At 64.7% G+C, this 9,526-nt stretch overlaps 2 protein-coding genes across 2 annotated transcripts; one reads left to right on the forward strand and one right to left on the reverse strand.

Annotated features, from left to right (window-relative positions):
- Nucleotides 1–3,068: 3,068 nt before the first annotated feature.
- Nucleotides 3,069–4,336, reverse strand: EMIHUDRAFT_231120 (hypothetical protein; the record flags this gene model as incomplete). Its single annotated transcript, XM_005784273.1, has 5 exons — nt 3,069–3,099; nt 3,324–3,721; nt 3,799–4,087; nt 4,151–4,185; nt 4,295–4,336. 5 exons carry the CDS (start codon nt 4,334–4,336, stop codon nt 3,069–3,071), a joined length of 795 nt encoding a protein of 264 aa, XP_005784330.1.
- A 2,047-nt stretch (nt 4,337–6,383) lies between these two features.
- Nucleotides 6,384–6,660, forward strand: EMIHUDRAFT_231121 (hypothetical protein; the record flags this gene model as incomplete). Its single annotated transcript, XM_005784274.1, has 2 exons — nt 6,384–6,418; nt 6,525–6,660. 2 exons carry the CDS (start codon nt 6,384–6,386, stop codon nt 6,658–6,660), a joined length of 171 nt encoding a protein of 56 aa, XP_005784331.1.
- Between the last annotated feature and the right edge of the window lie 2,866 nt (nt 6,661–9,526).

Raw genomic sequence — 9,526 nt, forward strand, 5'->3', positions numbered from 1 at the left:
TGCGATTTGGAATTTGGTATTTGTCCAACTCTTTGTTTATTTATTTACCCGAGGGTGAACTGCTGACAGGGTTTGCGATGAGGGGCGATCCGAACGTGGCATTCGGGTGATCAGATCACCAACAACAAACCTGAATAAAACTAAAGCGACAAACAACCACCTCTCTCTCCGAACGCGCAAGCGCTTAGGTAGGTAGGTAGGAAGGTGAAGAACAGCCAGGCTCGGACTGGACACCAACGCGGTAAGCGCTTGGAGCAAGGGAACCAACTGCGACGTATCGATCGAGCTCGAGGCCTCGAGCAGAAAGTAACGGAAAAGGCGGCGCGGCACGGTAAGGGTCGGTGGTAAGGTGGCGCGGCGGCAATAGACGGCAGGCAAAACATCGAAACGGCTGAGCGTGGGCCGGAACCGGAGGACTCGGCCGCAGCGCAGTGTCGTTTTTGTTGTCGTGCCCGGCGCGCTCGGCGGCCGGCGCGTGGCGGGGTGTAGCACTGAAAGTGCAGCCTTCTGCAATGTGGCCCCGCAGGGTGAAATACACACGGGAGGCGGCGCCCTTGCTTCCCGCTGCCGCTGCATCGGGTGCAGGGCCTGCCGCTGCAGCGCCTCCAGGGCCTGCCTCTGCAGCGCCTCCAGCGCGTACAGGTTATCTCCCGAACCGAGCAGCAACCCCAGCTTTAGAGGCAGCTTCGAGCTCAGACTCCCCGCTAGCGCTGCACGGCGATGGGGAGGTGCCTTGCTGGGACAATGCGGCGCCGGAACCGGCTTGGCCCTTGGACGTTGTTGTCCATGAGATGCGTTCCAATGTGCGCCCTCACACAAAGGCACAACCCCAGACCCAAGATCACGCAAACAGACAGACACGACAGTCCAACCTCACACTCTCTCTTTGCCATGAGCGATCCCGAACCGCGGTGCAGGTTGTGCTGGCTCACATCGACCGCCTGATCTGGCGGATGCGACACAGCCTCGAAATGCTTGTGGTGATCCTCGGGTGCGAGTGGCGAGACGGAAGCCCGGTGGGGGTCGTGGCCGACAGGACCAGGATCGAACGGCAGTCTGTTGACCCTTCGGTCTTGACCCTCGCCGCTTCCGAGTACAGATCAAAAATGGGCTTGGCAAGTGCTCTTCATGACGTGAAGAGAGAAATTGTTCTCGGCTCGCCCTCGCGAATGTCGCTTGCCGCAGCGGAGAAGTTGATCAGCCTCTCCGAGCAGGCGTTGGTGAGCGAACGTGACCTCCTCCCGTCGCCGGCTCCCTCCCCGCCCGAGCAGCAGTACGAGCGTGCCGCCGCGGTCTCCGCCATCGGTGTTGCGTCCGCACTGCTCCTGGTCGTCGGGGGCGGGGCGTTCAAGTACGCGCAGGTACTCAACTACGTCGCCCCGCTCGTTTGCTCATTCGTCTGCCTCCTCTTCTTCCTGCTCTTCTGTGGTGTCGTGTTGAGCCCTGCGCTCGTCGGAAGAGCAACACCGGCCCCGGCGGCCACGCAGGTTGACCGGTTTGAGGTGGCTCTGCGTTCAGGTACGAGGGCCAGACCTATGCCTACCCGCCGATGATCTGCTACTGGGCGGTCTTTACAGAGATCACGACTGTGGTCTTCATCTCGTACTTTTCGCTTTTCCAGCCCACATGCATGATGGAGCTTAACACGGGCAATCCAGCGGGTGACCTTGGAGCCCTGATGATTACCGCAGTGGTCGTTTCGGGCATCCCCGGCGGTATGCTCGCCGCGGTCTGGTGGGCGGGCTGCCTATCCAGCGGAACCAAGGACAAAACGGTCGCCTACTTCATGGCCCCGCGCGTCGGGCGCACTACCACGATCCTGGCGATGGCCACGCACACATACCTGATGTTCTGGACGTACGGCCAGTTCTTCCTGTGGCATACATTCCCCATTTCGTCCCTCTGGCTGTGGTCCGTGCCCATCTCGATGGTCTACTTTGGCATCCTGTGGAACTCCATCCCGTACCTCTCTGACGGGCCGGCTACGTGCTTTGCCCACGGTTCGGGTGCGCTCATCGCGCTCGGCATTTGCACGACGCTCGCTGCGATGGTGATTTATATTGCCCGCTACGGCTGCTTCATGTTCCCGTGCCTCTGTGCGCCGGACGTGCCGGGATGGGTCTTCTTCCCTCCCTCTCCGGACCTCTCCAACCCAGCTGTGGCGGGCGTGTGGGATCACAAGCTCCTGTGCCTCTTCTTGGAGCGCGCCGCCGAGCTGCTCTGGGACCCGGCGGCCGCGCTGAGCCGCGAGTGCTTGTGGGAGCCCGAGGAGGCCGAGTACCGGGGCTTCACGTGCCCTCCACAGCCTGAGGCACGGCCGACGGCCGTCACCCGTGTCACTCTGCTCCTTTTTGCCTCTGTAGGATGGACGGGAGGACGTACGTCACATCCTTCCCGCTGGACACGTCGGCTTATCCGCGAGGAATGCACACGGGCGTCGGCATGGCCAACGATATAGGCCAGAAGTTGGCCGAGCTGGAGGCCGTCGTCCTCTAGAGCCTGGGGTGTCGACGGGCCCCCGGGGGCGACGGGGGTGCTCTCGCGGGGGGTCCCCCCAGTCGAGGGGGTCTGGGGCGCAGCCCCAGGTACCCGCCGCAGGCGCCGAGGGGGGGGGGGCGAGATGATGAGGGGAGTGAGGCGTCGGCAGGGGCTACCATATCACCCACGGGACCGAACCCACACTGGGTTCGATCCTCTGGAGGTATGGTAGGCCTGAGCGCGTCCTCTCCACCGCGGGGGGAGGGGGCATATGTGCAGGCCCCCCAGTACGGATGTCGGGACTCCTCGCCACCCCCGGAGGTCCACCGGTGTGAAGGGGTACCCGCTGGGGGGTACCCGCAGTGTCAATCCGCCGAGTGTGGGTGGGTGGACTGGGTGGGGCACGCGACGGGCACGGCGCTACGCGTCGCCTCCTCGGGCGGCACGCCGTAGCCGTCGCACACGCCGCAGGTCGCGCGGCAGACGCGGGAGGCCAGAGAGGGCGCGGCGGCACACACGCCGCGGCTGTCGTCGGAGCAGCCTGAGGAGCCATTACTGAGAGCGCTCATGGGGGGGGAAGAACGGAAGGGTCAGAAGGCGTGGCTGTCGGCGGAGAGCAGCCTGCGACATCACTAGGAAGTGTCTAGGAAGTGTCTAGGAAGTGTCTAGGCGGAGAGCAGCCTGAGACGGTGTCGACACACGGCGGCAGAGCGGGCGGCAGCGGCGGACGCGCTGGCGGCGACGTGGCGGTGCAGCATCCTGCGCACGCGTCTCCGCAGAGCAAGGCAACCTCCTCACAGTGCTGTCCGATGCGCTGCATCTCCAAGCAAGTCGCGCGGCCGCACATCGCGCGACACGCCGGCGGGGCTGCCTGGGGCGGCGGGTGAGGGGCTGGCGGAGGAGGCCGCGTCGCCGCCGCCGCTGCTTTGTCCGTCAGCCTGCCAGGCTGTTGCTGCTGCTGCGCGCTGACACGCGCTGGGCCGTTGCTGCCCAGGCGCTGGTACTCGTCCTCCGCGCCGGGCATGGACAGCCCGGAGCCGGCGAAGCGGGCCTTGTGCAGCGCCGCACGGCCAGCGTCGGTCAGCTCGTTGCCGAGTAAGCCCAGCGTCTCGAGGGCGGTGTTTCGCTCGAGCGCAGCGCCGAGGGCAATGGCGCCGCGGTCTCCGATCGCGTTGCGCTCGAGGTAGAGCGTCGCCAGCCCCGAGCCGGGCGAAGATAGCGCGTCGGCGAGGGCGACGCAGCCCTGTCCGGCGGAGGCACGGTGTCGGAGATTGGTGAGGCGTCTAGTGGCCGTGAGTGGCCGTGACCATTGGCACACACCTCGTCGCCAATTCCGTTGTTGGAGAGGTTCACCTCTACGACGTTCGGGGCGCCACCGCCAGCTGCCAGTGATGCAGCAAGCACCTTGACTCCGGAGTCACCAAGGCCAGCGTCGCTCAGGGAGAGCACGGTGCAATCCTTGAGCTTGAACGACCAGCCGGGTGCCCATGGCAGCCTCCTCCCGACGTCTTTGATTACGCACTCCTTGGAGAAAGCGCCACCGAGCAGCAGCGTCGTGAGGCCAAACGTGGAGAGAAGGCGGCATAAGCTGTGTCCTTCTGTTTTCACGCTGCTCAGCACGCCCGCCGGTTAAGCTGCGGTGCAAAACTCTTTTTACCACCTTCAAGTACACCCCCAAGACTCCCCAAAACCGCCCAGGATGAGCTCCTGAGGTGCCAGTCCGCCCGAGATATGACCGGTTGAAGTTGGGGTTCCACGGTCAGGATGGAGGTGCTGAACTGGATGGGGGTCAGCCAGGGAGGCTGTTGTGGCGCACCGGACCGCCCCCCAGCACCGTGCCCCACCCAACTGCATCCATGGGAGTCACAAACGGTGCTACACTCGCGGCTGCAAGCACTCACGACACTCAAACCCACCACCTGCCTCCTACCCTGTACGAGGAGCCATTTCACCCGTGCAACATCTGCACAGGTGTACCGCCGACGCTCAAGCGCCTGGCCCCTACTAGAGTAGTCTTGTGGGACCCACAAACGACCAATACATCCACTCGGGGCTGCAGCATGTGTCCGGGGGGGGCATCCCCGTGAAGCAGCCAGCAGGTGCCGGACACGGCGTTGGCCGTCTTGGACCGAGATCAGGGCGCAACTGCCTATCTCGTGGGGCTGAAGGACCGTCATGGGGTCGGCTTTGATGCTGCCAATCAGTCGGGTCGATAGGTGGCGCCCCAGCGAGATGCGTTGCGGGTGCTCGGCGTCGCCTGCTTGTGTGGCCTGAACGCACTCGCCGGAGCCAGAGAGCAAAGGTGTGCGCGAATTGAGGCTTCTGAGCGAGTCCAGGCAAGCCACAGGACCGGCCATGTGCCTTGGTAGTCGAGCGGTGGCCGGAGGTAGCCTCCAGTAGTGCCTCTCAGTTCGGCACCTCGGTCTCGACCACGACCAGACTGGGAGAAGGACACAGCTTATCGGACCAAGGCGCAAGTGCTGGATTCAAGGAGAAAAAATAGGCATTTTTTTGGTAAAATTACAGTGTGAAAAGAGAGAAAAGAAAGCGCGCGCAGCGCGCGTAAGCGGCGCGCAGCGCCGCCGCAGGCGGGGCGCAGCAGGGGCGCAAAATTAAACGCCATTTTCGGTTCCGCGGTTTTGCCACTAACATCAAAATCCGGTATAAAGCACTCAAGGGGCGCCGCGCTGGGCCCCTGGCGCCTCTCACTCTACGGATGCCAACCAATCGGTTGCATCATGGTGTGAACCCCTTCTGAACCCCTTCTGACCCCCTTCTGAACCCCTTCTGAACCCCTTCTGAACCCTTCTGAACCCCTCCCTCACTCCGAAGGCGTGCCATATACTCGAGTACTATCTATGAGCCCCCTTCGCGCTTTCGCCGCCGCTTCTCCTTCTCCTCCTTCGCCCGTTCCTCATACAGTCGCACGGCAGTCGGGTCGCCCGCATCGTATAAACGCCGTTCCTCCTCCCGTTTCCTCTTCTTCGTCTCCCTCGCCCGTTCCCGCCAGCCGTCACCCCCCGGCACGACCGGCGCTTGAGCGGCGGAGGCGGAGGCGGAGGCGGAGGCGGAGGCGGAGGCGGAGGCGGCGGCGGAGGCGGCAGCGGTGGCGGTGGCCGGACGATGCGATCGCCTACGGCGGCGTGGCTGCGGCGTGGGCTGCCCGCCAGTTGACGACGAAGCAGCAGGTGGGGCACCGCTGGCGACGCCACTCGCACTTCCGCCGGACAACCACCGAGTGGGCGAGCCAATCAGCGAGCTGAAGGACCAGCGCGCGAGAGGCGACGATTGGCCGTGTCCGCTCGACGGCTGCATCGGCGTTGCAGAACCTGCTGGCGACGGCTCTCCACTCGACTGCGACGGCTCTCCACTCGGCCTGATGCCGGCCGGCTCTCTCTGGACAGGGTGGCCCGCCACAAGGACCCCAGGAATTGCGACTCGCCGCTTTCCTCCCGCTGTGATTCTGTGTGAGCTCTGTGTCTTGATTTGCCAACAATATACCAAGAGTGGAAATCCCGTTGTCAGCTGGCACGATGCGCCCGAAGGGGACCCCAGCGCCGGCATCATCCGTGGAGGTACAAGTGTCCGAAGAGAGAGTGGACCTGAGCAACGATATGACTTGGCGGCAAATGGTCGCAGTGGGCGTCAGAAGAGTCGTCCTTGCGCGAGGAGAGCTCTCGATAAACTCGAGGGGCGAGGGATATGCTGCGAGGAGGGCAGAGTTGCGCCGAGAGGCGAGGGCAAGGGATCGGCAGGCAGCGGCGTCGTCGCAGAACGAGGCAGAGGAGAGCGAAGCGACAGAGGAAGAAGTTTTGACCGCGCGTTGCTTAATATAGGCGCAGTCTCGCGACCCATCAGTCGACGGCGGCAGCCACTTCTCCTCGGGCCCTAAGTCGCCCGGCGCCATGCCGCCGTCCCCGGGAGGGGTCAACTACTCCTCGTCGCACGGCGGGCGTTACCTCGCTTCTCACTCACTAATGAGCTCCTCATGGACGAGTTAGGTGCCGCAGCCGTAGCCGCAGCCCCAACTCGCGCCGCTCTTCTAGTGTGTCGGGGAGTGACCAGGACGACGACACCACCGAGATCATGTCGCGCATGGACACGGACGGCTCGGGCAGCGTGGACAAACCAGAGTTTGTCAAACTGCTCACCAGCATCCTGGAGGAGTACGCGGCGGCGTGAGGGCCGTGAGCCAATGTGGCACATTCCTTAGTTAGTTCGTTAGAGAGTTTAAGACACATGACCATGACTGGACGCCAGGCGGTAGGGGGGACCACATAACGCATAAAAAGAAAGAAATAAAGAAAGAACACAGACACGCCAAACGAGGGATGGGACGAGGACCCTGCAAAAGAACTGGGGAACCCAGCTGGTTTTCTTCTTTCTGGCGGCATGAGCGGCGCAGCGAGCCCAACTCTGCTGCCCGATCTGGCAGTGGGCGAGCTGGGCTCGCTGCTGGCCCTGCTCTCCTGCCGGCGGACGCGCGGGAGGCTCAACGCGCGGCTCGACACCGACACGCAGGACACGCTGCTCACCTGGGCCGCTTGCCACGGGCAAGCCGAGGCGGTGCGGCTGCTGCTCGAAGCCGGCGCGAGCGTCGGGGCGGCGGACGGCGAAGCCGCCTCCGCTCTCCTCCTTGCGTGCGAGAAGGGCCACCTCGAGTGCGCCCGGCTGCTCCTCAAGGCCAACGCGGCGGTCGATCAAGCCATGAACGATGGCTCCACGCCGCTGCTCATGGCGTGCCAGGAGGGACAGCTCGAGTGCGCCCGGCTGCTCCTCAAGGAAGGCGCGGCGGTCGACCAAGCCGATAAGGATGGCTTCACTCCGCTGTTCGTCGCGTGCCAGTATGGCCACCTCGAGTGCGCCCGGCTGCTCCTCGAGGCCAGCGCGGCAGTCAACCAAGCCGCAGAGGACGGCGCCACGCCGCTGTACATCGCGTGCGCTCGGGGCCACGTCGAGATCGTTCGACTGCTTCTCGAGGCCAGCGCGGCGGTCGGCCAAGCTAGCACCAGAGGCGTCGCCCCGCTGTACATCGCGTGCCAGATGGGCCACCTCGAGATCGCCCGGCTGCTTCTCGAGGCGGGCGCGGTGGTCAGCCAAGCCGCGGAGGACGGCGCCACGCCGCTGTGCATGGCGTGCTGGAAGGGCCACGTCGACATCGCCCGGCTGCTTCTCGAGGCCAGCGCGGCGACCGACCAGGCCGGTGAGGACGGCGCCACGCCGCTGTGCATCGCGTGCAAGCAGGGCCACCTCGAGGTCGCCCGGCTGCTTCTCGAGGCTGGCGCGGCGGTCGACCAAGCCAGGGAGAACGGTGCCACGCCGCTGCTCATGGCGTGCCACTTCGGCCACCTCGAGGTCGCCAAGCTCCTCTCCTCCTACGGCGCCTCCCGCGCCGCCGTGCCGCCCTTCGGCACGCCCGAGGAGGCCGCAAACAGCCGCGGCCACGCCGACCTCGCCGCTTGGCTGGTCGCCAGCCGCGGCTGGACGCCGCTCGCGCACCTTGAGAGCCTCACCGCCGCCCGCGCCCTCTCCCTGCTGCGCAGCGGCGCAAGCCTGCACGAGGGCGAGCCGACGCCGCTGCAGCGCGCCGCGGGCGGCGAGGGCGAGGCGGCGGCGCTGATCCTGCGGGCGGCGGCGCCGTGGTCGCCGGCAAGCCACTCGCTCTTCCCCGCGGCGGCGCGCGCGCGGGCGGCGCTCCTCGTCGTCTCGCTCTACGAGATCCACGAGCGGCACCATCTCGACTCGGCAGGAAACACGAACGGCATCGCAGCGCGCGATTTTGTCACGTGCGTGCTGCGCTTCGCGATCACGCGCGAGACGCTACAGTAGCGTGGCGCGCGCGCTCGCACTGCTGCGCGCGGTGGCGCGAGGCGAAGAAGAGCCGGTGAGTGCAAGGCTCAGGACTCGGTTTTTTCATGGGGTATGAGGTATCGGCGTTCGGTGGGGTCGCAGCGCTGCGCCCGGTGCTCTGCACTGCATCTGCAGAGGTGTGTGTTGCACGTCTCTCTCTGAGTCAGTAAGTCTAGTGTGTGTTCGGAGCGGGCTGTCAAATTGGGCTGTGTCGTTCTCTGGGGTGGCGCTGGAGCGAGACTCGTCCCAGTGGATGTGTCCGATTTCCGACGTCCCTGACCCTGGCTAGTTCCATTTCACTCTGACACGCTAATCTTGAAAACGTCCAACGGAGCTCCGTGTTGCTCCCAGCGCCCTCCCCCGCGCTTCCTGCGGCCATGGCCGATGATACTAGTATGAGAGGTCATCTGGCTACCGCGAGCGCGACTCAACTCGCCGACGTCGTCCGATGATTGTGCCTCAAAGTCAGCCTCCGGAGGCTATCGTGGGGTCGAGCCGGCAGTAGCCGTGACATGTGGTTCCACCACCCCTCGCAGGCTTTGCCTCTGACCGCCACCGTTCCCAGGCTGCCAAATGGGATGGAAAGGAAGGCTCGGCGAGCGTATAGAAGCGTGCTCGACCTCGTCGTGGCAACCTGCACGGCAGCGCTGGTAGGCGCGATGAGCGTCGTGCCACCTGACCCGAGACGGGTCGCAGGCGTCGTACCGAGCGCGTCGAGACCGTGTCCTGATGTGATCTGCACGGGTGAGTCACGTCGGCGTCAAAGGAGCGACGTGCGACCTGTCAGAGCTTGATCTCCGATCTCAGCGGCGTCGAGTCGTCTCCGGCGCGCGACAAAGGTACATCCCCAGGACGCGCAGAGGCAGCTGCGACCCGGGGGAGTGGACGGACAGGTCGCACGTCGCTCGTTTGACGCTGACGTGAATTACGCGTGCAGATAACATCAGGACACGGTCTCGACGAGGTAGGTTTGTCGCGTGAGGCCCGTAATGGGTGAGGTGGAACGCCGCTTATCGCGCATAGAAGTGGAGCTGTGCTGAACGTAAAGCGGAGAACGAGGTCGCTTGTCTTCGTCCCTCGAGAACCAGCTATGAACTGTGGTCCCTGGGGGCCCTGGGGGATCCCTCGTGACGTGGTTGACATAATTTGACTTTATGGATTATGCAAATTAAACCAGACGCCCACTGAGGAGCCTCCT

This window comes from Emiliania huxleyi (assembly GCF_000372725.1).
Source record: "Emiliania huxleyi CCMP1516 chromosome Unknown EMIHUscaffold_170, whole genome shotgun sequence".
In the NCBI taxonomy this organism is placed as follows: domain Eukaryota; phylum Haptophyta; order Isochrysidales; family Noelaerhabdaceae; genus Emiliania; species Emiliania huxleyi.